This window comes from Saccopteryx leptura, chromosome 3, assembly GCF_036850995.1.
Source record: "Saccopteryx leptura isolate mSacLep1 chromosome 3, mSacLep1_pri_phased_curated, whole genome shotgun sequence".
In the NCBI taxonomy this organism is placed as follows: Eukaryota; Metazoa; Chordata; class Mammalia; order Chiroptera; family Emballonuridae; genus Saccopteryx; species Saccopteryx leptura.
In genome coordinates this window covers 167,621,870-167,649,595 of record NC_089505.1, presented here as the reverse complement: position 1 = coordinate 167,649,595, position 27,726 = coordinate 167,621,870, and the positions used below count along the sequence as shown (strand labels likewise).

The 27,726-nt window shown below is 37.7% G+C and overlaps 2 protein-coding genes across 6 annotated transcripts in view; one reads left to right on the top strand and one right to left on the bottom strand.

Moving 5' to 3' along the window:
* Positions 1-1,443: 1,443 nt before the first annotated feature.
* C3H1orf146 (chromosome 3 C1orf146 homolog) lies at positions 1,444-11,273 on the top strand. Its single transcript, XM_066376806.1, has 5 exons — positions 1,444-1,512; positions 6,373-6,466; positions 9,096-9,264; positions 9,580-9,658; positions 10,328-11,273. The coding sequence occupies exons 1-5, from the start codon at positions 1,444-1,446 to the stop codon at positions 10,499-10,501; spliced, it is 585 nt and encodes a 194-aa protein (XP_066232903.1). The 3' UTR covers positions 10,502-11,273.
* The window catches only part of GLMN (glomulin, FKBP associated protein), a 46,727-nt gene continuing 28,288 nt past the window's right edge, over positions 9,288-27,726 (bottom strand). For 4 of the 5 annotated variants that reach the window (XM_066376801.1, XM_066376805.1, XM_066376802.1 and 1 more), the window contains 3 exons: positions 13,036-13,159; positions 11,853-11,935; positions 11,375-11,741 (listed from right to left, as the gene is read on the bottom strand). In XM_066376801.1, the coding sequence (XP_066232898.1) occupies positions 11,625-11,741; positions 11,853-11,935; positions 13,036-13,159 (324 nt within the window). In that variant the 3' untranslated portion in view covers positions 11,375-11,624. Of the gene's footprint in view, positions 9,400-11,374; positions 11,742-11,852; positions 11,936-13,035; positions 13,160-27,726 lie in introns of those variants that run through there. The other variant, XM_066376803.1, reaches the window with a different exon arrangement.

Below are 27,726 nucleotides of genomic sequence, written 5' to 3'. Positions count from 1 at the left end.
TTAAAGAAATCCTACAAGTAAATGAGAAAAAGAAAATCTAATAGAAAAATTCACAAAAGACAAGCATTTCACTGAAGTAGAAATATGGCTTAAAAGTGTTCAGTCTCAGTAAAGATCAGGAAAGTCCCTAATTTAGACCACAGTGAAATTCAATTTATGCTACTAGATTTGCAGTAATTAATTTTTACCTTTTCCCCTTGCTTATCTCAGACATGTATACCTTAAACTTTAATACACCAAACTTTTTGAAATTCTTTTATTACATTATTTTCTTTAATTATTCGGTTGCCAGAGTACAGTGCTTTGTTGTTGTTACTGTTGCCCGGAATGCTCTTTCTTCTCTTAGTGCAGTGGTTTTTAAAGTGGGGTCCCCAAACCAGCATCAACAATGTTAATCAGTGTACTTGTTAGAAATACAAATATCCTGGCCCCAACCCAGAGCTATCTTTTCAAGGATGTTTGTAGAGTGAAAACTTTGTAATTTAAGAGATAGAATTCACCTCTGGAGCAGAGGGCAGTTTTGCTTGCAGCCCATTATAAAAGGTTAGGGTTTCCTGTGCCCAAGGTTGCTTTCCTGTAATACAACTCACTCTCTGTGCTGTTAACTGGCCTTGTCCCATTACCCAATGGGAATTGGATTTTGGGGAACTGCCAGAAGAAAATTATACTCTCATTGCTGTGAGTAAAGACTGGCTTTTTGCTCTAACCCAAGAGCCTTATGTCTTTAGCTGTATACATGGAACTTGTCAGACTATTTAGCTTGCAAGTAGAAGAGCTACTAGTTAGCTTGTAAGCAGAAGTTTCATGGTTCTTGACACAGGTCTTTAAATTAGTGCTCTGAAATGGGAACCATTGTTTTTACTATTTATTAATACGAAGCACATATTAAATAAGCTTAATGAATATCAAGACAGATACTTTTTCAGTGTCAAAATTTGACTTTCAGATTTTTTTTTTTTTTTTTTTTTTTGTATTTTTCTGAAGCTGGAAACGGGGAGAGACAGTCAGACAGACTCCTGCATGCGCCTGACTGGGATCCACCCGGCACGCCCACCAGGGGCGTCGCTATGCTGCGACCAGAGCCACTCTAGCGCCTGAGGCAGAGGCCAAGGAGCCCGGGCCATCTTTGCTCCAACAGAGCCTTGGCTGCAGGAGGGGAAGAGAGAGACAGAGAGGAAGGAGAGGGGGAGGGGTGGAGAAGCAGATGGGCGCTTCTCCTGTGTGCCCTGGCCGGGAATCGAACCTGGGACTTCTGCACGCCAGGCTGACGCTCTACCACTGAGCCAACCGGCCAGGGCTCAGAAATTTTTTAGAATGTCTCCATTACCCTAGTTTTATTTCTATCCTTAATTTACTCATCAAACAAACATTTTTGTATGTTCTTTTTGCTCATATTTTTCTCAGATTGTGGCACCATTAGAAGCTGGGTCCACCCAAAGACAGATGGCTGAAAGTGCTGAAAAAGAAAAAGTAAAATGGACAACCACCGTTATTATTAGCTCATCTCTTAAGGTAAAAAGGTATTTGATAATTGTGGATTTTTCTTTCATATTCTCTTAAAATTCAGTTTGCTAAGATTTTATTTTTGAGTCATTTATTAAAGATTGGGCTACGATTTTTAAGCTGGGTTTGTAGGGAGTGGGGGGTTCTTTTTTGTTACACCTTTTGTTTAGATCTAGGCAGTTTATGTCATATGGAAATTATTTGTTCTTTCAAGTATAAAGGAGTTTTCCTAATAAATTTTCTGTGCTGGTGGTATGTTAATAAATGTAGAAAATACTGGTTTCTAGGGGGTTTTGCTCTATTAGCTTTTATACTATGTTGAGTCTATTTTCTTTTTTTTCCAAGTGCAAGGAGGAGATATAAACAGATTCCTGCATGTGCCCAACCAGGATTCATCCAGCAACCCGTCTGGGGCAGATACTCTGCCCATCTCAGGCCATACTCACAACTGAGCTATTTTTAGTGCCTGAGGCAGAGGCTCCATGGAGCCATCCTCAGTGCCTGACGGATGTGCGCAAACCAATCAAGCCATGGCTGTGGGAGGGGGGCAGAGAGAGAAAGAGAGATAGAGCAGGGGGAGAGGTAGAGAAGCAGATGGTCGCTTCTCCTTTGTGCCCTGATGGAGAATCAAACCTGGGACATCCACATGCTGGGCCAATGCTCTACCACTGAGCCAACCAGCCAGGGTATTTTCATCAATTATATATATTTTTAAATTTACTCATTTCATGGAGGTGATTAAATTTATTAAGTTGACTTTGATCTGTGATAAAATTTTATTTTTAAAATTATTTTTCCTTTTTATTGAATTTATTGGGTTGACACGGGTTAACAAAGTTATACAGGTTTCAGGTGCACAGTTCTACAGCACATCATCTGTACACTGTATTGTGTGTTCACCACCCCAAGTCGTCTGCGTTCATCACCATTTATCTCCCTTATACTCTCCTCTGCCTCTCCTCACCCCTCTTCCCACTGCCCCAGCAGTCACCCACTGTTGTCAATATTCATGAGGTTTTTTCTGTTTTTTCCCCTCTCTTTTTCTCATTTTTTATTGGCATTTTTGTTTTCATTTTATAATAACAGTTAAATGCCCTTTTTCATTTGTTTTTATTTATATTTTTTCTTTAAATAGCTTTGCTAGGCAGAACACTAGTTTTACATAATATTAATATATGTTATGTTATAGAAATAAATAAGTATTGTAATAAATTTTATTTGGAATGCTGGTGTAAAAAGTTTTTTTTTAAACTCTACTACTCATCAGAGCCTTTAGTTGTTAAAATGCATTGTAATTACCCCCAAAGAGACAAAGTAATAGTATTTCCCAATCTTATTTTATTTTTTTACAGGGACAGAGAGAGAGTCAGATAGAGGGATAGATAGGGACAGACAGACAGGAGTGGAGAAAGATGAGAAGCATCAATTATCAGTTTTTCGTTGTGACACCTTAGTTGTTCATTGATTGCTTTCTCATATGTGCCTTGACCACGGGCCTTCAGCAGACTGAGTAACCCCTTGCTTGAGCCAGCGACCTTGGGTCCAAGCTGGTGAGCTTTTGCTCAAACCAGATGAGCCCACGATCAAGCTGGTGACTTCGGGGTCTCGAACCTGGGTCCTTGGCATCCCAGTCCGACAGTCTATCCACTGCGCCACCGCCTGGTCAGGCTCCCAATCTTACTTGAATAAGGAACATCTTTTAATATCTTATGGGGCTAATATTCCATGTAACATATCGGGGTAGGCAAAGGTAGGTTTACTGTGCCATTGTAACATTCTTTTGAGTTAATAAAGCTATTATAATAATCATAACCTGCATGTCTTTTTCCATTTGAAAAACTGTAAACCTACTTCTTCCCATGACTTTACTTTGGTAAATCTAGTCTTAGTTCCTGGTTATATTGAAAAATTACTGTTCAACTTTCCTATTTTCTCTTACATTCTTTCTAATTTTATCTTCATTATTTTCTTATATTATTTTTATTATAATTCTTTTAGTTGGCTCGCCCAATAGCATAGAGTTGAAATTCATTAGCATGGCATACATGGGTCTTCACAATTTGCCAGCAGTTATTCTACCATTGTCCCCAAATTAACTGACTCCTATATACCTTATACATTTACCGTTATGAGAATCATACTTTCATGTCTGAATGCCTTTGCCTATGTTAGTCTATCTGTCCAGTCTCTTCTCTCATTTGTCTACTCCCTTCACTTGTCTGTTTAATAAACTGCTTTCCATTTCAAAGATTTGACTCAAATTTTATGAAGCTTTCCTGATTCACATCTGTGACAACACACCACTTACATAGTTTCTGGTTCTTTTTCAAAAGTCTCAACCTTGTCTTTATCTTCTTGAACATAGTAAACAGCTGTTTTAAGGCATATATCTGATAACTTCACTATATGTATCCCCATGGTTTTTTTTCATATAATCTTTTCTCTTTGTATGTCTGATTACTTTTGTGTTGGAATTTTTTTTTTTTTTTTTTTTTTTTTTTGGTATATTTCTTAAGTGAGAAGCACGTAAGCAGAGAGACAGAATCCCACATGCACCTGACCAGGATCCACCCTGCAAGCCCACTAGGGGGCGATGCCCTGCTCATCTGGCACCGTTGCTCCATTGCAACTGAGAATGGCCATGGTGCCATCCTCAGCACCTGGGCCAACTTGCTCCAGTGGAGCCATGGCTGAGCGAGGGAAAGAGAGAAATAGAAAGGAGAGGGAGAAGGGTAGAGAAGCAGATGGTTGCTTCTCCTGTATGCCCTGACCGGGAATTGAACCTGGGACATCCACATGCCAGGCCAATGCTCTACTGCTGAGCCACCTGGCCAAGGCCTGGAATTTATATTTGAAAAATTGTTTCTAGAAATAATTTGCAGCCTAAAATAGTGTTATTTTTCTCTAGAGAATTCTTAATTCTGCAAGAGAGTTAAACCACTAATGCCTTAAGAGGGTTTCCCGAGAGAATATGGGACACTCAATTAAATCTGAGTTTCAGATAAACAATGAATTTAGTATAAGTGCATCCCAAATACTGCATGGGACATACTTCTGCTAAAAATTATGTCATTTATCTGAAATTCAAATTTAACTGAGTGTTCTGTATTTTTATTTGTTAATCTAGCAACCCAAGCCCTAAAGTCCCTATTGTATATAAAAATGAATTTACTTCCTGTGCATCTAGAATGGTACGAGTTTAGAAAAATTGAGAAAATAGTCACCCAAAGCATTTTGTTTGTTCTGTTGTTTACATGAGGAGACCTGGTTGAGAAAGGTTGTCCTAGAGAGTGCTTCTTCAAGGTGCTCAGGAACACTGGTAATACAGTATCAACTTAATACAGTTTCAGGGATTCATATGATTTTAAGCTAGGCTGCAATCCCTGTGAGAGCTGTTCTACTTTTGTCAAAGGCTCTGTTCAGCCTCTCATCCGTTTCTTCCTGAATTGGCAGATAGATGCCTTCAGGGAAAAAAATGGCCTAAATGCTGGTCTCTTATCTTTAAATTTCTGTATAGATCTTGTTCTTGCAGTTTTTTACTATCTTGCTAGCTCTCTGATGCATTCAACCAGATTTTTAAAGTTGTCCAGCTTTCCACTTGCCTTCAGCAGGAAGGTTGGCCTAAATTACTTAGTCTGCTATCGCTGGAAGCAATGTATACTTTTAAAACAGCAGAAGCAGCTCACGGGAAGTGTCATAGTTGAACTCTAGGTCAAGCTCTGTTTGAATGGCACAAAATGCTCCCCTTAGGAAGGAAAGAAAGCATATATTTTATACCTAATTCCAGCCTGTGTGCTTAACATATATATGGATCTGGGGAAAAGTATAAAATAAAATTCATATATCCAAGGGATTTTTACCTGCTTGGAGAATAACAAGCTTGAGTTATGACCAATCTGGTAACACTTTTAACCACTTATATTTTAGTGTCTTGGATACTATGATCTAATTACTTGGTGGAATCAGAAACTAGATCAGTTTTGAAATGGTTAGTATTTAAACCAAAAGTTTGGTTTTTATTTTAATACAGTTTTTGAACTCACCTAAGGCTTAAGACATTTTAAAAGTATATTAAAATGTTTAAAAGATGATAAACAGATGAATTTGAGAATTGGTTGTCTCTTCATGGTTTTCTATGTCAGGCACTTCATGGTTCTGTCACCCATCTAAGCAACACACCACCCCCCACATTTCTGTTAGGCATTAATGCATATCAGAATCCAACTCTAAGTCATTTTTTTAAAAGTTTGCATTGTTCTAGTTTTTATTTATTTATTTATTTATTTACAGAGACAGAGAGCAAGTCAGAGAGAGGGATAGGTAGGGACAGAGAGGAATGGAGAGAGATGAGAAGCATCAATCACTAGTTTTTTGTTGCGACACCTTAGTTGTTCATTGATTGCATTCTCATATGTGCCTTGACCGTGGGGCTACAGCAGACCAAGTAACCCCTTGCTCAAGCCAGTGACCTTGGATCCAAGCTGGTGAGCTTTGCTCAAACCGGATGAGCCCGTGCTCAAGCTGGCGACCTCGAGGTCTTGAACCTGGGTCCTCTGCATCCCAGTCCGACGCTCTATCCACTGTGCCACCACCTGGTCAGGCTGCATTGTTCTAGTTTTTATAGTTTAGTTATTTATGTCCTTAATTTCTGTCTCTAAGTAACATAACTGTAGTACACAATTCATAACAGAACTAAATATTTGTTTTTATTTTTCATTCTCCATAGCGAGAACATTTAGTGTCTCTTTTGATGATCAAATCTTTAAGTGGTATAGTTTTAAAAGAAGCTATTAAAATTAATGTATTAACTTTAATAAAAAATTATTCTAAGCATGTCTTAAGTTTGTATTTCTGAAAATTTTTTTCAAGAGTTGTGAAATTGCAACTGCCCTAGAAAATCGAAGCCACAAGGTTCGGTATTCAAAGTCAGTGGAAAATGGAGCCATTATATTTTCTTGTACTGGTACAGTATATTGGCTAATTGCTGTGATTTAAGTTTCTTATATAAGTTCTAATAATTTGGTAGTTCATTAACCAAATAAGTTTAAGGTGTTTTCTTTTGGAGAGGTAAATGTATAAAGCTTGGTTACTGCTGCAAAAGTAGTACATATGGCCAATCAAATATATTTCTTTTTAAGATTACAATTGTTGAACTACAATTAAACTAGTGGAGTCAGGTAAAGCATGGTAAAAACTACTTGCTTTGAAACTAAGATGAAAATAGACCAAAGGTATCTCCCTAATAATATGTGTATTACTCGTATTAACAAAGAAGTCAACATCACAATATTGTTCAATTCCATACACAGAAAAAATACGGGAGTTTTTCATGATTTTGTGTGTTTGCTGAATATAAAATACTAACTAAAAGAACCAAATGGGGACATACAGCTGTTCCTTAAATCATACTACTATTGTACAACTGTGAGTCATGGGCAAAGTACAGAAAGGAATTATAATAGATTAGGGCAGTGGTAGTCAACCTGGTCCCTACCGCCCACTAGTGGGCATTCCAGCTTTCATGGTGAGTGGTAGCGGAGCAACCAAAGTATAAATAAAAAGATTTAACTATAGTAAGTTGTTTTATAAAGATTTATTCTGCGAAACTTAGCAAAAATCCGACATAAAGTACTTGGTAAGTAATTATTGTATGCTTTAACTTGCTGTAACTGCAAATTTTATAAAGTAAAGTTACTTCCCCACTTTATAAATCACCATTACTGTGGAACCAGTGAGCGGTTAGAAAATTTTACTAACAGAGATAAAAAAGTGGGCGGTAGGTATAAAAAGGTTGACTACCCCTGGAGTAGGGTATGAGAAGGCTGGGGACATGGGAAAGGGGCAGTTGCATTTGTGCTTGGGAAACGATGTAGGTAATAAAAAGAGGTGGAGGTGAAGGATTTCATTAGGAGGGTTGCAAACAAACCTGTACTCTAGCAAACATTTTGGAAGACTGGTGCTTTCAAAAACTCCTAGAAATACCTCCAGGCTGAAAGTACAAGCTCACTCTAGAGAGAAGTAAAATATTTTTGGTGACTGCCTACTGTGTACTTTATCTAATCCTTAATCTTTTCAACAAACCTAGTGAAGAAATTTTATTCCAGTCTTGCAGATGAGGCAATTTAAGTTCAGAGATGTTATATAAATTGCTCAAGTTCCTAAATTAGCATATAATCAGTCAGTTTTCTTAGATTATGTCTTTTAAAGAACTAATTTTTATCATCTTTTAAAGAGTTAATTAGATCAAGTATCCCTTTTGGACCATTCTTATAGGCCTGATACTGTTTAAGAGATCCTAGGTATCTGTGTTAATTTACATAATATGTATTAACTTGTATAGTATGTGTTAATTTATATATATATAATAGCTTATGTTCTGGTACAAAAGTTTCTCCAGGAAATAATTGAAGGCCTACTTAAGACTACCTTTATTTTTTAAGTTTTATTTATTGATTTTTAGAGAGAGGAGAGAAAGGCGGGGAGAGGTGTGGAAGCATAAACTTGTAGTCATTGCTTCTTGTATGTGCCTTGACCCAGCAAGTCTGGGGTTCTGAATGGTAACATCAGCAATCCAGGTCAGCGCTTTATCCACTGCGCCACCACAGGTCAGGCAAGACTTTTTTTGTAAATTTTAAGAGTTTGAGATATTTATTTTGTGACAGTCAGAGAGGGACAGACAGGGAGAGAGATGAGAAGCATCAATTCTTCGTTGTAGCACCTTAGTTGTTCATTGATTGCTTTCTCATATGTGCCTTGACCGGGGGACTACAGCAGAGTGAGTGACCCCTTTCTCAAGCCAGCAACCTTGGGCTTAAGCTGGTGAGCCTTGCTCAAACCAGATGAGCCCACACTCAAATCAACAACCTCGGGGTTTCGAACCTGGGTCCTCTGCATCCCAGTCTGATGCTCTATCTACTGTGCCACCGCCTGGTGTCTGTCTCTCTCTTTCTATATATATATATATTTTTTTAATTTTCTTATTTTTTGAGAGAAGGAGATAAGCAGCATCAAGTTGTAGTTGTGTCACTTTTAGTTGTTCATTGATTGCTCCTCATACGTGCCTTGATCAGTGGGGGAGGGAGCAGCTCAAGCTGAGCCAGTAACCCCTTGCTTGTCAAGCCAGCCACCTTGGGCTTCAAGCCAGTGAGCTTTGGGCTGAGCCTGTGCTGAAGTCGGTGACCTTGGGGTTTCGAACCTGGTACCTCAGCGTCCCAGGTCGATGCTCTATCCACCACCAGTCAGGCAAGACTACCTTTCTTTAGTTGATCTCCAGCTTTTAATAATTATTACATGGAAAGTTACCTTTTAAGTAAAATTAGCTGTTACCTTTATTGTATCTTAGTCTGAAAATGTTTACTGACCAAAGTTTTTTCCCCTTATTTAGAGTAAGTCATCCTTTTATATAGATTACTTCAAAGAATTACCTAAATTATTCTAAGAATTTTGTTTTAGTAGTTTCTACTCCTTAAAGGTTCAGGGCCTGCACACTTATAGCTGTGTTATATATACAGCTATTTTTATTGATTTTACTTAGTTTATAAACATGTTTGAATATTTATGATGATGTTTTATATTATATTCACCTTTCCTAGGAGTTGCATTCTTATTGATGGATACTAAAGAATGCTTTATGTCATATGAAGAAATATTTCTAGCCAAAATTGAGAAGTTTATTAACATTCACCAAAATAGTTTTTTAGTTCTATCTGCTGCCCTCCATGGGCTCAAGGAATGGAAATTGATGTTCAGGATTCAGCAGAGGTATGGAAGAGCACTAGACTTACTTTTCTTAAATTATATTGTGTTTACTTCATTTAATTCTTTCAGGCAGATGTATTTTCCCAAAAGATAACAGGGTGACAAGTTCCAAAATTCATGTTGATTTCTGGGATTCTTCTGCAAACCAAAAATGAACACTTTATTCATATAAGTTCTGATTACAAAGCCGTATCAAATCCTCTGTGGAATAAGCAGGGCATGAATGAGTAAACAAAAACAAATAAGAGATTTCTTTTTCCACTTAAAGATAACAGGTGTAAGTTATATGATCTGTTTAACTTATGAATTGTTTTTCAGATTCCTGGGTAGTAACTTAAGGATACTTCCAGTACACAACACAGTAAATGCCGTTAATCTTATGTGCACTGTAGCTAAGGTGAGTCACCAAGGGAAAATAACATGCATACAAACACACTCAATACACTTTGTTCTTTACTTCAAAGTGCATACTTTTGAACAGGACTGACAAATACTCTGCTTCAGTTCCCTGCAGAGAAGTTGCCATTTCAGCATGCAGCTCTTTCCCAAGCCTGAACTCAGCCTCTCAAATCTTCAGAATTTATTTCCCATAGCCACTACCAAAATGACTCATGTGGACCTGAAGAGCATTTGGCCACATACACAATGTGTTGGCCCTATTAGTTATTTAAATCTTCCTTCAAATTCTCAAGTATAAATATTGGTCAGGTTATCAACTGCCAAGTGCAAACATACTATTTTATAGAAGGCTTTCCTGCAGTTGTCCACTTTCGTTTCATTCTTACCCTCCTATGTGACGAGTGCCCCCAAAACCCCCTAGGCAGTTAGGTGTTCCTTACTTACACCTGGAATATATCTCCATTAAAGCAACTCTTACAATATTCTACTTTTTAGCTTGCTGTTTCAAACTTTTAAAGACAGGTTTCTGTTACTCTAATAACATACATAGTATTTAGCACACAGAAAGTGATCAATACTTGAATAATTCAAAGTATTTTTGTGTGTATGTTCCTGTAAAAATTACATTGTTCTGTAAATAATGTTACATGTTTTTATCTTTTTCCAGATCACCTCCAAACCACACATAGATAGCATCTGTTACAGAATGACAACAACTAAAGCTTACATCATTGAGCAAAGTCCTGTTTGGAAAACACTTCAAAAGATAAATCTCAGCAATTCATTTAACCCAAATCAGAATGTCAATTATAAATGTTCTTTTGGAAGAATATTAAAATAATTTAGACTAGTTGAACTATAATGTTTAAATATACAGTTACTTTAAAGATTTTTTAATTTTAAAATAAAAAATACATATAATTAAAAGTGATTTATTTTCCGGGATTTTGTTGAGCAATTTCTTTAACACTGTTTAGAAAAAAACTGGTGTGATACCTAACTTAATACTAGTTCTAAAATGTAATAGCATCTAACTCGGGTCGAGAACCTATGGCTCGCGAGCCAGATGTGGCTCTTTTGATGGCTGCATCTGGCTCGCAGACAAATCTTTAATAAAAAAATTAATAACATTAAAAATATAAAACATTCTCATGTATTACAATCCATTCATTTCCTACCATTTATGTTCATGGTTGCGGGTGGCTGGAACCAATCACAGCTGTCCTCCAGGACAACACCAAATTTTTATTGGATGAGGATAATGCGTAATATACAAGAGTTGTTGTATGGCTCTCATGGAATTACATTTTAAAATATGTGGCGTTCATGGCTCTCTCAGCCAAAAAGGTTCCCAACCCCTGATCTAACTGGAAGATAAAGTGTATCAGTATTTTTATAAACTCATTACAGGCCCTGGCCAGTTTGCTCAGTGGATAGTTTTGGCCTGGTGTGCAGACATCCCAGGCACACATGAGAGGCACCCATCTGCTTTTCTTCCTCTCCCTCTCTCCCATCTTTCTCTTCCCCTCTTGGAGCCAGTGGCTCAATTGGTGCAAGCAACGGCCCCAGATGGTTGCTGGGTGGACCCTGGTCAGGGGCGCATGCAGGAGTCTATCTTAAAACAACACTTAAAACCCTTCTCTCACTTAAAAGAACAACAACCAAAAAAAACTTAATACAGCTACATGCATGAAAGAGGCAATTCAACTACAGCTTATGAAATTATAATAAAAATTATTAATTTGTACTGAATTTTAATAATAGTGTTTATTACATATGGGCATTATTTATCATGCAGATTATATTTTTAAAACCAAATACTACTACTCATCCATTATGTGTCATTACAGAAACAGATGAGAAAAGCTACATTTATTTTTCTATTGGTATTTTACAGAAAAACTTTTGTAAAAGTGTTAAATCATAATGGGAAATATAGTATTAATTTTTAGGAGATGGAACTTTCATTTTATCCCTGTATTTTCTTCAGAGGTAGACTCTGTTTTCATTTCTATGAGTTCTTCTACTCGAGCCAGAACACTTTCGATCAAATCAAATGTGAAAAGTGCTGAATGTAGAACCTGTGATGCCAAGAAAATTTAGTGTTATTAAGTCTGCATTTACAATGACAAAGCAAAATAAAAAAAGAAAAGACTTCAGGTGGATGGAGCTTAGGGACATTTCAGTTCTACCTTAAACTGCATTTCAGGAGGCATAGTAGGGATCTCTTCTCCACCTACAGTTACAGAACAAAAATCTTTAGGTTTCTGGACTTCTGTAAGAGAAGAAAAATGTGTGTCACGTTTAACCATTAAAACAACTCTCAGATTTCAACAGTAAATTTATAAGCTACTTTAATCATTCTCCTACTTAAAAAATGTCCATTATTTGTGTAAATGAAATCTTAGTGTTTAATAGCTTGGGATATGATTAAATCAAGTTATTAGCAAATATATAACTTCTGTAACACGTGAATTAATGTTTCTTTAAGTAACTAGTATTTTGGCATGTATAGGATGAATGAAAATTCAAAAACTTTTTCTTTAGTATATAATCAGAATTATACACTTATACTAAAAAAAATTCTAGTAATGTCTATAGAAATATTATCATAGCTATATGGAAAATATCACAAGATTATTGTAGTAGAATTGCTGACTTTAAAAAGTAATTCTGAAAAAAAAAAAAAGTAATTCTGGACCCTAAGTTCTTTTTAAAATTTGTATAGATTTACTTGAGGCTGGGGTGGTGGTGGTGGACTAAATAATGCCAAAAGAAATACAATGATATCCAAACAGAAATACTTGTAATACAATTAGATTCCTAATTAGGACTTAAGATTTTTAAACCAGAATAGATTTTAATTTGGCTTAAATCTTTGTTAACACAATTTCAGTGTTAACTAGCTTACAGATCTGCTAAAAATCATTTTAATTATGTCAAATAAATCAGTGGTCCCCAACCTTTTTTGGGCCATGGACCGGTTTAATGTCAGAAAATATTTTCAGGGACCAGCCTTTAGGGTGGGACGGATAAATGTATCACGTGACTGAGACAAGCGTCAAGAGTGAGTCTTAGATGGATGTAACAGAGGGAATCTGGTCATTTTTAAAAAATAAAACATTGTTCAGACTTAAATATAAATAAAACGGAAATAATGTAAGTTATTTATTCTTTCTCTGCGGACCGGTACCAGTCCGCGGCCCAGGGGTTAGGGACCACTGAAATAAATGACTTAGCTGTCATAGTTCCTTATTTTCTATAAATTAGACAAGTATAAGATTTAAAAAGTTCTTTACTTTGAATATAAATAAACATTTTTAAAAGTTGACCAATTTTTAGAACTAAGCAAAAATGAAATTGTAAATTACCAACCTTGGCTATTTTCTTGGCTATTTTTAATTTCTGCTTCATAATGTGCTTTTGACATATTAAGTCCTGTATGGAGTGGCTTTAAGAAATTATTCTCAATTTTTCTAAGTTCTGTCCATAATCCAGTCTGTTAAGAAGAATTATTAAAAGTATTAGTTATTTGGTTCAACATTTATTAAGTGACTTATTAAACGTGTTTGAGAGTTGGAGAAACAAGAATTAGTAAGACATGATCCTTGCCTTTTAAGGTCGAGTTTACGGTTTAATAATACATCCTTAATCTACATCTAGTTATTTTATTGAATACCAATCAAAACAAAAATTTAATTTGGTCAGTACACTCATTGCTATGCATTTGGGCAGCTCCTGGTTTTGAGATCTGTAACTTACAAGTTTTATACATGAGAAAATTATTTGATGATAATATACATGGTCTCTAACACATTTATCTTTCCCTATAAACATCTCCACAGTGAATCTACCTTATAGATCCCTTCAACTCTTGATCTTTCCATTGATACCCCTGTCAGAGATCTAAATTCTAGAGGATTATTTTCTTTCCCCATTGAAACTTTTCTAACACAAAACTGGTATGGACTTTATTGGCAATAAATGCAGACAAAGATTCTGGACACCTTAGGCTTATTTCATCATACATATTAGAGGTTTTTACTCCAAGAGCATTTCTTCTCATAGTACTAGAGGGGAGTCATAGAGTCTCACGTTCATTTAAAACAGAAGGGAGTTCACTGGTATTGTTTCCAGGTACTCTTTACAAGGGAAAATACTTCAGTTAAAAAAGGAAATTTAGGAAGTTCTGGTCAAGATGGCAGTAAACACAGTATTTGAATTCTTCCAAAACCACATCAAAATTATAACTAAACTACAGAACAACCACTCAGAACTGCTTGAAATCTACCTGAACAGACGGATACAACTAGAGATAAAGAAGCCATATCCAGACTGGTAAAGGGCAGAAAACTGGAATGGGCTGGTCCCGTACTTATGGCAGATACAATTTGGGAGAGGTCTGAGCTGCACAGGTACCCCCTAAGGAATGAGGGGACCCAGACCCACACCAAGCCCCCCAGCCCGGGTTCCAGTGCCAGTAAGAGAAGTTCTCATAACTTCCAGCTATAAAAACCAGTCAGGACTGTGGCTATGTGAAATGAAAAGGCTGCTGGAGTCCCAAGCAGTTCCTCTCAAAGGGCTAACACACAAGCACAAACCAGACCCATTTGCTCTAAGCTCTAGTACTGGGGCAGCAGCTGAAAAGGTACCAGGGACATTCGGGAGGAAGTAAATTATCTGGCATTAGGGAGAGAGCTGGAGAGGCAGCTTTCTCTCAGAAGTGCTGGCAGGGCTCAAAAGGTTCCCCCAGAGCCCTGGCCAGTTGGCTCAGCGGTAGAGCATCGGCCTGGCATGAGGGGGACCTGGGTTCGATTCCCAGCCAGGGCACATAGGAGAGGCGCCCATTTGCTTCTCCACCCCCCCTCCTTCCTCTCTGTCTCTCTCTTCCCCTCCCGCTGCCAAGGCTCCATTGGAGCAAAGATGGCCTGGGCGCTGGGGATGGCTCCTTGGCCTCTGCCCCAGGCGCTAGAGTGGCTCTGGTCGCAGCAGAGCGACGCCCCGGAGGGGCAGAGCATCGCCCCCTGGTGGGCGTGCCGGGTGAATCCCGGTCGGGCGCATGCGGGAGTCTGTCTGACTGTCTCTCCCGTTTCCAGCTTCAGAAAAAAAAAAAAAAATGTTCCCCCAGAGCCAGCAGGCCATATCTGAGTCTCCCATCAACCTGGCTCACACTGACCCACCCTAGTGATTCCCCATGACCCTTCCTCACCCAAGCTATTTCCAGTAGCTTTTCCATATGAACAGCCTGTCTTGGCTCATGCTTCAGACTTTCTTAAAATCTCTCAAGCAAGCAGCATCTGACCTTGGCATCCCCATACCTTTTGCCAAACAACCCAGGCCTGGCACTAGTGGCAGTGGCCTCAGTCAGTAGCTTGGCCTCTCCTGGGCACCTTCAAGCCCAGCACCAGTACCAGCAAATCATTTCGTAGCTCATGCTGGGTGGCCCTGGAAAGGACACAGCAGCTGACCTTGGTCTACATCTTCTGTGAAGCCCCAGACTACCTGCATAAGTGACACTCAAGAGGTGGACTCAGTGGGCAATATAGCCCCACAGAAGTAAGTCCTGTTCGGTGGGGTCAGTGCTTACACAGCTGATCCTCCACAGTGGTCGCAGCTGGTCCTTGCCTTGGGGTAAATTACTCCCACTGATGTGCCAACAGCAATTAAGGCTCAACTACAACAGGACTGTGAGTACGGCCCATGTGGCAGGGGCGCTGGGGGGGTAGGGGTGATGTGTACCTGGAATGCCCAGTTTCAGTGACTGGGGAGTCTGTGCCACTGGATCCTATAGGACACCTACTACATAAAGTCACTCTGTCCAGCCTGGGAGACACAGCAGCTCTGCCTAATACAAAGAAACCAACACAAGGAGGTTGCCAAATGAGACAAAGAAACATGTCCCAATGAAAGAACCGAACAAAACTCCAGGGGAAAAAAAACAACAACTAAATAGAATAGAGATAAGCAATCTACCAAATGTAGAGTTCAAAACACTGGTTATAACAATGCTCAATAAACTTAGGGGAAGAGTAAATGAACTTAGTGAAAACATCAACAAAGAGATAGGAAACATAAAAATGGAACTAGAAAACAAAAAAGAGCCAGTCAGAAATGAAAATACATGAACTGAAATGAGGAAAACTTTATAGGGAATCAAAAGTGGAGTAGATGAAGCAGATCAAATTAGAGATTTGAAAGGAACCAGAAAACACCCGATGAGAACAGCAAAAAGAAAGTCCAAAAAATGAGGAGTCAAGTGTGCCAACGTTCACATCAAGGGGGTGCCCAAAGAAGAAGAGAGTAAGGAATTGAAAAAATCGTTGTGAAAAATAATGATGGAAAACTTCCCTAACCTGGTGAAGGAAAGAGACACAGAAGTACAGGAAGCACAGGGAGTCCCAAACAAGATGAACCCAAAGAGGCCCACACCAAAACACAGCATAATTCAGATGCAAAAGGTTAAAGCTTAAAAGCAGCAAGAGAAAAGCAGTTATCTATAAGGGAGCTCCCATTAAGACTGTTAGCTGATTTCTCAACAGAAACTTTGCAGGCCAGAAGGGAGTGGCAAGACATATTAAAAGTGATGAAAGCAATGACCTACAACCAAGATGACTCTACCCAGCAAAGCTATCATTTAGAATCAAAGGGCAGTCCCTGGCTGGTTTGCTCAGTGGATATAGCATCAGCCCAGCACGTGGACATCCTGGGCTCAATCCCTGGTCAGGACACACACGAGAAGCGACCATCTCCTTCTCTTCCCCTCCCACTCCCCCTTCTCTCTCTCTCTTCTCTCAGTGACTTGACTGGTTCAAGCATCAGCCTTGTCCACTGAGGATAGCTTGGTTGACTCAAGCATCAGCCCCAGATGGAGGTTGTCGGGTGGATCCCAATCCGGGTGCATGTGGGAGTCTGCCTCACTATCTCCCCTCCTCTCACTTAAAAGTAGGAAGAAAAAAAAAAAAGAATCAAAGGGCCTATAAAGTTTCCCAGACAAAAAAAAGCTAAAGGAGTTCTCACCACCAAATCAGAACAAGAAATGTTAAAGGGTCTTCTTTAAGATGGGAGGTGTTTGGGGGATCAGTGAAAAAGGTGAAGGGACTAAGAAGTACTAATTGGTAGTTATAGAATAGTCATAGAGATGTAAAATACAGAATAGAGAAGATAGCCAATAATGTGTAATAACTATGTGTGGTGTCAGATGGGTACCAGATTTACTGCAGTGATAATTTAGTAAGTTCTATAATGTCAAATCACTAGATTGTACACCTGAAGCTAATACTGTATAATATTATATGTCAACTGTAACTGAAAAATAAAAATTATTTAAAGTAAAAAAAAAAAGGAAACTTAGGAAAACACATATCCTTAACTAGAACTGGACTACTTGAAACCTTATTTTATAGTGAACTTATCTTGATCCAAGTAGTATGACATTTTACATAGAGCCCTCCGAATAAAATATACCCATATCTGTGTTGAATAACTGATGATTTTAGTGACTGTGACATATCCTTTTATAGCTGTCCTTTTTTATTACTCTTATAATGCTAGGAAAATGAAGTTTTGGAGCAGAACTATCAACAACCTAAACCCTCAAAAGTATGCATACATTTTCACTCAGCATCTATGAACTTTTCCTGGGGAACTAATTAAAGGTGTATATTGTAATGATGCCAAAGCAGAGATACTTACAAAAATGTTTAATGAAAAATTGGAATAAAAATATACTATTCACAAAAACTTGGGGATATTTTAAAATGAATATGAAGTGATAAAATATCCCCTAATTTTTGTGAGCAGTGTACTTCATTGTGATGTATCTACACAATGGGAAACTAAACCACCATTAAAATATCGTTCTTTGGTACATATTGGTAAGTGAAAAAGGTTACAAACAGTATAATTCCTATAGTGTGATCTCATTTTTAAAAAGAAAACAGTATGTACAGATGTGCTGGTACAAAGCCTCAGCGAGGGCATACACTCTAACAGCAATGGGTGGTGGGAATTTGATTACTACTACTTTTCTTTTTGTTGATTTTAAAACAATCAACCCATTTTTTTTACCGTTTTAATTTTATACATTAAGTTATATTTTTGAACTTCAATTTCCATAATATAAAGTTTTCTTGTCTTCTCACGGAAAACATGGGTTATGCTGTAGGGTGGCAGACACTTCTTCAACCTGTGATGTCACATGGGCTACTAAGCGTGTCACTCTACCTCGGGAACCCACTGCTTTCAGTTACCTGTGCATCCCTCCCTCCAGTCTTCTATCTTTCTCTATTCCTTTTTCTTTTAACCTTCTTCTTTCCTTTTACCTCTAAGCAGACAGGTAGAACGCACTACTACTAACCAGTATCACTGAAGGCTTTCAAGGCCACAAAGGTTACTGATGACTTTCTACAGAAAAAATCACATTCAACCATAAAAAGTACAGAGAAAATACTCTTTTACTCACACCTAATTTTATCAAATGTAAATATTTACCACAGTCACTTTTTAAAAAAGTGAAGTATTGATAGTAGAGAAGAAATACAGAAGTGTTTTTCCTTTACAGATAGAAACTGACAAAATAGTCCCAAACTATATAGGGAAAAGCAGGGGACCTGAAATAGCCAAAATATATATTTTGAAGAACAAAGTTGTTGACCAACACTACTGGAGTTTAAGATGTACTATAAAGCTACAGTAATCAAGATAGTATAGTTCTGGTAAAAGAACAGATATAGGTCAATGGGACAGAATAGAGCCCCAAAACAGACCCCCATTTGTATGGTAAATCGATTGTTGGCCCTGGCTTGTTAACTCAGTGGTCAAGTGTCAGCCCTGTGTGTGGATGTTCCAAGTTCAATTCCCGGTCAGGGCACACAGAAGCAACCATCTGCTTCTTCACCCCTCCCTCTCCCTCTCCTGCAGCCACGGATTAACTGGTTCAAGCACACCAGCCCCAGGCACTGAGGATGGCTCCATGGAGCCTCCATCTCTGTAGCTCAGTTATGAGCATGGCCCCAAATGGGCAGAGCATGGCCCTAGATGGGATTTGCTGGCTGGATCCCAGTCTGGGTGCATACAGGGGGTCTGTCTGTCTCCCCTCCTCTCACTTGGAGAAAAAGAAAAAATAATTGATTCTTGACAAAGGTACCAAGACAATTCAACAAATTAAAGACAAGTTTTTCATGAAATAATGCTGGAGTCAAAACAAAAAGATCTTAACCCATACCTCACACTGTCTAAAAAACATTTATTTGAAATTGATCACTGACCTAAATATAAAATCTAAAACCATAAAACTTCTATAAAAAATCTTCATGACCTTCTTAAGCAAAGATTTCTTAGAACCTAAAATGTATAAATCATATAAAAGAATAAAATTGGTATGTTGCATTTCATCAAATTAAAAATTTCTGCTCTTTGGAAAAAAATATTTACAAAACCATTATCTATTAAGGATAGGAAAAAGATTTTCTTTTTAAAAAATTGCGCTAAGTTGAAATTTTTTTTCACCCTTTCCCTTAGTAACAAATTTTTTGAAACCTTATTCCCAAAATGATAATAATGTTTTATATTCACTCTTTGGTGTAAATGAAGAACTAAATTTCACCAATTCTCTTAAACCAGCAAGTTTAACCTACTTACTCATAGAGGATTTTAAAAAGTAAATGTACTTTTATCATTTTTTGTGAATGTTTTAAATTTATAAAGTGATTAAATGTTTATGAGAAATGAGGTGTAACAATTTATCGAATTTTACTATATTCAGACTATATTCAATAATATTTTATTCATTGTCAGGACATATATTAGTTAAAGCAATTACACTTAAGCCTTATTTCTATAATAATAATCTTTTGCAACCCACAGATAAGTTTAACATATGCAAACATATAATCATGTTTTCCCTAGTTTCAAATTTTATTTTTTAGGCATGCCAGAAAATCAGACATATACTAATCACAAAAATTAGGGGATATTTTCAAAATGAATATGAAGCTATATCCCCTAATTTTTGTGAGCAGTATATATGCCAACTTTGCTACACAAATATTCTTTGAAAATATTTGCCAAATGATACTGCTTTCCAACTAGAAACATATGAATATTATTCCTGAGTTCATGTGTCCTACCTAGAACTTTCCATAGGAACAATAAATGAACTTGGATATTATACAATGGTCATGCTTAGCTCTGATAACTGAAAGTTTCAAGAGTGGCTACTCAGTGAACTTTTAGAATTAACTATTTTCACCACCATTACAATGTATCTATAAGATTTAGAGGATTTTTAGACATCAGTGCTTTCCAAAATAAAATATATTGATTTCAAACAACTTTGGCAGTGTTTCTGACAATTTAAAAAGGTAATTGCTCCAGTTCTGCTTTGTCACTTGCCATTCCTATAAAAAATTTCCATTTTAAGTTTTAAAAAACCCAGTGTTTCCAATTCAGTAAATATCGGCAAGAAAACTTACTAATAGCATATCAAAATCTATCATTTTCATTGGATATTTAGTTTTGATTAAACTATTTTACATAATCTTAACTTGAAAGCCTTGCACTTATTTTTTCTTTTTATTTTTTTTAAAGCGAGAGGAGGGGAGATAGAGACTCCGACATATGCCCCACCAGGATCCACCCGGCAACCCTCGTCTGGGGATGATGCTTGAATCTACCAAGCTATTTTTTGCACTTGAGATGGATACTCGGACCAACCAAGCTATCCTTAGCAGCCAGGCCGACACTCGAACCCATCGCGCCAGTGGCTGCGGGAAAGGAAGAGAGGGGAAGAGTAAGGGGAAGAGAAGCAGATGGTTACTTCTCTTGTGTGCCCTGACCAGGAATCAAACCCGACATGTGTTCTATCCACTGACCCAACTGGCCAGCGCCTATTTTGTTTCTCTTTAAAATGTGGCTCAAATGAAGACAAAGTTTACTAATTATAGAGTCAATATATTTATGAATATTGTCATTATTTAGAGTTTCAGAACAGTTCAACTTGTTCCGTATTTTTTTACTTCATTTTATTGTTTTTCTTCTAATAAAAAAATATTTTGAGTGCAATTTTATACACATGGGATGAAAGTTTTGCAACAGTCATGAATTTGAGAAAAAAAGTATACCCTTTAATAAAATTCATTCTGAAAATACAATTATTAAAATAATTTGTAAAACTTGACAATTTTACAGGCAGTGGTACATTTAGCTTCACAACTAACAACATACTATATTACTATGAAATTAAACTGTACAATGTTAGCTCTTCTGCTCTGGTAATGGTCAAACTGACCATTAAATACTGTACTATACATTCTAGAAGATGTTAGTAAGTGATACACTGAACACCCTTGTTCTAGCGAACCTGTTATATCTCTGCCATTTTCTCACAGTTTTTTGCAATTGGCCATAACATTTATTGCAACATCCATAATTTTTTATTAAAAATATGTACAAGCCACTTGATGTTTTCAATTATATTCTATTTCATTACGTAAAAAACTGATCGTTTGATCCACTAGAATGATTTAATGACTCACTAATATGTTTGGTTATGATCAGAAGTTGAAAGATCACTGCTCTAAATTACAATATATACCTGTGGGAGGAGTTGCTGACTCACAGTGCTCATCTTTCAACTTTATTGAAAAATGCCAAACTGATCGCCAAAAGTGATCATACCAATTTGTTTCATCGCTGTTTCTGACTTATACTGTCCACCTTTTACCATTTGCCATTAGATGGGCTTGTAATGGTTATCTCACTGAAGTTTTAAACTGTACTTCCATAAACACTTGTGATACTGGGACTCTTATGCGGTTATTAGCCATTTGGATTTCCTCATCTTTTGGTTGTCTGTTCAATATCTGTAATCCTTTGCCTAGTTTTCTGATTTGTGGTCTTTTTCTTCTTGCTTTATACTTATGTAGATATTTTTTATACTAATTATGGATGGAAGAATGATTTTTTTTTCTCTCAATGTGACTTATTTTTGCAGTCTGTATAGTTTTCTTGAATAAGTCTTAGTTTAAATGTCATTATATTTATCATTTTTTTGTGTGTGTGCTTAGTGTTTTTACTTATGAAATCCTTCTCCACCCTTAGGTCTCCTAAAAATTTCTAACTTCCTTTTCAATAGTCCTGTATTTCCCCATGTATAAGACGCACCTTAAATTTGGGGCCCTAAATTTGAAGAAAAAAAGTATTACATAAAGTTATTGAACTCAAGTTTTATTCATCATAAAATTCATACAACTCCTCATCACTGTCAAAACTTCCACCCATTAGCTTGTCCTCATCTGTGTCTGACGACGCATCACTGTCTTCATATATTGCCTCATCCTCAGTTCCATCTATGGCATTTGAAATGCCACAATCACTGCATAAGACACACCCAGTTTTTAGACACCCAATTTTTCCAAAAATGGTGCATCTTATACATGGGGAAATACAATTTTGTTTTGTGTATTATGTAGAACAGACAACTAATTTCTCCCTCACATAGGAAACCCCCCATTCTTCCCTTCTAATTTGTAATGGCATCTTCATTTTACACAAGGAATAGAGTGCAATGGTGAATTAAGAACACAAGCTCCAGCCCTGGCCAGTTAGCTGAGTTGGTTGGAGCTTTGTCATAATATGCCAAGGTTGCAGGTTTGATCCCCAATTAGGGCACATACAGGAATCAAGCAATGAAAGTATGGATGGGTGGAATAACAAATCAATGTTTCTCTCTCTCTCTCCAAATCAATAAATTAAAAAAAAAAAAGATGACTTCTGGGACATTGCCGAAGTTCACAAACTGGCTGCTCAACTAACTAGCTACGTATGTGATTTTGAGTGAGTTATAGATACTTTCCTCATTATGTGTCCATTTCCTCATCTATAAAATGAAGAAAACAGTAATACTCACCTGGTAGGAGAATTAAATGCATTAATACATCCTTAACGCATAGTTTGGCATATGATTCTCAATAAATATGTTACCATTAGCATCATTATATATTGTTTCTATGTATATCTATTTTTAGGTTATTACATTCCACTGGTCGGTCTATCCAATCTATCCTTCCCTAAGGTAACACCAAATTACTGTGACTCTATAAAAAATACTGGTACCTGACAGGCATGTTTCCCTCTTCACAACTTGTTCCTCAAAATTGTCGTGGCTTATTTTTGATCCTTAACTGTTCCATATGAAACTTATAATCAATCTGAAACTCGCTTAAAAAAAAAACCAATTGGTATTTTAATTTAAATTATTCTGAATTTTTAGATTAATTTGAGAACTGACTAATGATAGTCTTTCCATCCACATACATTATGAATTCTGAACTTACAACTTTTTAATATCCTTCTATGTTGTACTTCCTCTATAAAGATTTATACATATTTGTACATGTATTCCTAAGTAGCTCATATATTTGTTGCAATTGTAAATAATAAATTATATTTTCTAGTTAACTCGAAAGTTCAATGTATCAAATTTTTTTTCTGTAACTATCGATATGATCAAGTATTTCCTCTAACATATGAATTACAATAACTGCATTTCTGGAAATCCAACTTATTCCTGTGACTTAAAATAAATTTTATTTTCTCAATTAGGTATGGTAATATTAGTATCTATATTCATAAATCGGATTAGCCTAAAACCTTCCTTCAGCATATTATTCCTTTTGTTTTGGTATTAAGGTCATACTTTATTAAATAGACTGATAACATTAGTCACTATTCTTTTTCTAGCCTTTGTAACATTTTATATAAAATTGAGTATTTCTTGAAATTATGGTAAAATTATTTGACCTCATGATTTCTCTTAGTACTGCGGCAGTTTTAAATTATAGTTTCTAAGGAATTCTATTTCACTGAAAATTTCAAATTTACTGGTATGCTTTCATGCAATTTTCATACTATTTTACAATCTGTGCTGTTTTAATAATTATACTCCCTTTTTATTTATTTATTTATTTATTTATTTCTACAGAGACAGAGAGAGAGTCAGAGAGAAGGACAGATAGGGACAGACAGGAACGGAGAGAGATGAGAAGCATCAATCATTAGTTTTTCATTGCAACACCTTAGTTGTTCATTGATTGCCTTCTCATATGTGCCTTGACCGTGGGGCTACAGTAGACTGAGTAACCCCTTGTTCGAGCCAGCGACCTCGGGTCCAAGCTAGTGAGCTTTGCTCAAACCAAATGAGCGCGTGCTCAAGCTGGCGACCTCAGGGTCTCGAACCTGGGTCCCCCGCATCCCAGTCTGACGCTCTATCCACTGCGCCACCGCCTGGTCAGGCTACACTCCCTTTTTAATTAACATATTGTATCTTCATGAATTTCTGAAATCTTGCCAAAAATTCATTAACAATTTTATAGTCTTTTCTAATATAAGCATGTAAAACTGGAGTTTTTTCTCTAAGTACCCCTTTTAGCCATATCCCACAAGTTTTAACATCTAGCATATCCTTATCATTCAGTTCTAAATAATAATATTCTTTTACCATATACAAATATCACATAAAATAGATTTTATTCATAATTCATAACATACAGAGGTTCTCAAATTTCACTAAGTTAAAAATGCAGATTTCTGTGTTTCACTCAGAGGCTTTGACTGATAAGATTTGGGGCTGAACCCAGGAATTTGCATTTATATAGACATAAAAAAATATCCAAGTGATTCTTATTAGGAGCGTATGTTGAGAAACAATGATCTAAAATGGCTCTGTCCAATGTCAACAAGGAAGTAAAATATTTTTGGGGGGGGACAGAAACAAAAGAGACAGAGGGACAGATAGGGACAGACAGATAGGAAGGGAGAGAGATGAGAAGCATCAACTCTTCATTGTGGCGCCTTAGTTGTTCAATGACTGCTTTCTCATATGTGCCTTGACCAGGAAGGGGCTACAGCAAACCGAGTGACCCCCTGCTCAAGCCAGCGACCTTGTGCTTCAAGCCAGCAATCTTTGGAATCAAGTTAGCAACCTTGTGGTCATGTCTATGATCCTATGCTCAAGCCAGCGAACCCACGCTCAAACTGATGAGCCCATGCTCAAGCCGGCAACCTTGGGGTTTTGAACCTGGGTCCTCAGCATCCCAGGCCGACACTCTATTCACTGCACCACCATCTGGTCAAGCCACTACCCCATATTTAAAGATGCCTACCAAATAATAGAGAACATTAGGTATAAAAACTAAGTTGGCTTTATCACTAGAGATGGAGGTTCAAGAAAAGTAATGTGAAAACGAGATGTGGGACAGGGTTACTGTAACTTTTGCAGAGAAACAAAGAGGTATGAAATAGTATCGTGAGGAGGGGAACGACTTATGAAAAGAATAAGTCAATTGACAGCGACCCAAAATAGCAGGAAAACAGATTATTCAATTATGAATCATCTGGTTTGGTACTGAATGATACTGTTCTTTAACTTTCCTCTATACCTTTCAGAATTGCTTTTCAGCTCTATCTTACTAGTTACCCTCTCAGCACACTTTATGGCACAAAAAAAGGAACTGGAAGGAGTCCTTTTGAATACCCACAATGCAGAATCATTCAAGTGTATTATTTCTCTTTTAATAAAAATTTCTAAAACCGCAGAAGCTGTCATTTTTTGATTAACCACAGCAAACAGATTTGCCTTTCATTTATACACACATGATCTAATGTACTTGGGTTAGAAATGCTTCCATGATGAACAGGCTTATCTTAAGTTGCCTGAAAGATGTCAGGTTGCCATCTTGGACTGGATTTTTTGTTAATTTCCTTGGTACAATAATTCTTAGTGTACCTTTCATGGCAATAAACATCGGAATATTTTATCCCTAAGAAAAAATTTCAAAAACCATTAAATAAGAAAATCTTATAAGCTTTTCTTTACAATATAATGTTCAAATCGAATAAAAGTGAAGCATTAGTTGTGAATGTCATAGCTGAAATTGCACAATTCTAAACTGCTATTTTCCTTCTCTAGGCAGAGGACCACTGCTGCCCGAGATACACTGCGCTCCATACTTATCTATCAACTTTTTTTTTTTTTTTTTCATTTTTCTGAAGCTGGAAACAGGGAGAGACAGTCAGACAGACTCCCGCATGCGCCCGACCGGGATCCACCCGGCACGCCTACCAGGGGGCGACGCTCTGCCCACCAGGGGGCGATGCTCTGCCCATCCTGGGCGTCGCCATATTGCGACCAGAGCCACTCTAGCGCCTGGGGCAGAGGCCACAGAGCCATCCCCAGCGCCCAGGCCATCTTTGCTCCAATGGAGCCTCGGCTGCGGGAGGGGAAGAGAGATACAGAGAGGAAAGCGCGGCGGAGGGGTGGAGAAGCAAATGGGCGCTTCTCCTGTGTGCCCTGGCCGGGAATCGAACCCGGGTCCTCCGCACGCTAGGCCGACGCTCTACCGCTGAGCCAACCGGCCAGGGCTCTATCAACTTTTAATCAAGAAGATTCTTTGTCTTCACATTAGGCGTATCAGATCAGCTGTAGGTACGGCGTAGGTATGGCCTTTCTGGATTACTTTGAAAAAGTAAAAATTCATACCTCACCCTAAGGACACCTTCCTAAAGAAGGGCCTCCACTGATGTTGAATTTTACTTATCCTTTCTACTTTGATCAGAAACTCTTTTTTTGTGTGTGTGACAGACAGAGAGAGATAAAGAGAGGGACAGATAGGGACAGACAGAAAGGGAGAGAATTATGAAAAGCATCAATTTTTCACTGCAGCACCTTAGTTGTTCATTGATTGATTTCTCATAGATGCCTTGACTAGGGGGCTACAGCAGATCGAGTGACCCCTTGCTCAAACCAGATGAGCCCACACTCAAACTGGCGACCTTGGGGTTTCAAACCTAGGTCCTCCGTGTCCCAGGAGGGATGCTCTTTCCACTGAGCCACCACCTGGTCAGGCGATCAGAAGCTCTTTTAGGAGTTAGGATTTAGTTTGTGATTCAAAGGTTCTGGCCACTAGGTGTGTCCTTGTGCCAGTTAAAAATCCATCCTGTGTCTATGTTACCTATGAAAAGTAAAAAATAAAGAGTAGGCCCTGGCCGGCTGGCTCAGCGGTAGAGTGTCGGCCTGGCGTGCAGGAGTCCTGGGTTCGATTCCCGGCCAGGGCACACAGGAGAAGCACCCATCTACTTCTCCACTCCTCCCCCTCTCCCTCTCCTTCCTCTCTGTCTCTCTCTTCCCCTCCCGCAGCCAGGCTGCATTGGAGCAAAGTTGGCCCAGGCACTGAGGATGGCTCTGTGGCCTCTGCCTCAGGCGCTAGAATGGCTCTGATTGCGGCAGAGCGACGCCCCAGATGGGCAGAGCATTGCTCCCTGGTGGGCATGCTGGGTGGGTCCCAGTAGAGCGCATGCGGGAGTCTGTCTGACTGCCTCCTCAGTTTCCAACTTCAGAAAAATACAAAAATAAAAAATAAAAAAAAAAATAATAAAAATAATGAGTACTTAGGCATTGTTAAGAATAAATGATATACAGCACTTGGCAAGAATAATGGTTGCCACTGGAAGGGGGTGGGTGATGAGGTCAAAATTAACTGGGAAGGGAAAAACCAGGGAACTTCCTGTGATGATAGCGATGTTCTGTATTTGTTAGCGATCTGTAATAATATAGATCTATACATTTGTTAAGTTTGAATATATACTTAAAATCTGTGCATTTCATTTCATGTAAATTTTAACTGCAAGAGAAACTATAGAAGTATATTTAACTCTACTTAATGAAATATATGCTGCAGTATTTAGGGGAAAGCATGAGAATGTTCACCGTTTGCCTTGAAATATGTCAAAAAATTTACAAAACTGATGGATGAATCCATGATAAAAGTAGAGTAAATAGGTAGGTAAATCAGTGATCCTTGAAATATCCCTTCAGCTTGGCTGTATGTTTAAAAATTTTCACAATACAATGTTAGAAAAGAAAAAGCACCCTCCTGTAGAGCTAGCAGGAGTCAATGACAGCAAATCACTATTTTTGGATAAAAAGGAATGTCAAATCAGTGAACCAACCGGATTTAATAATAAAGGAAGCAAACTACTACTTCTCTCCTAAACTTTTCATTCCAAATC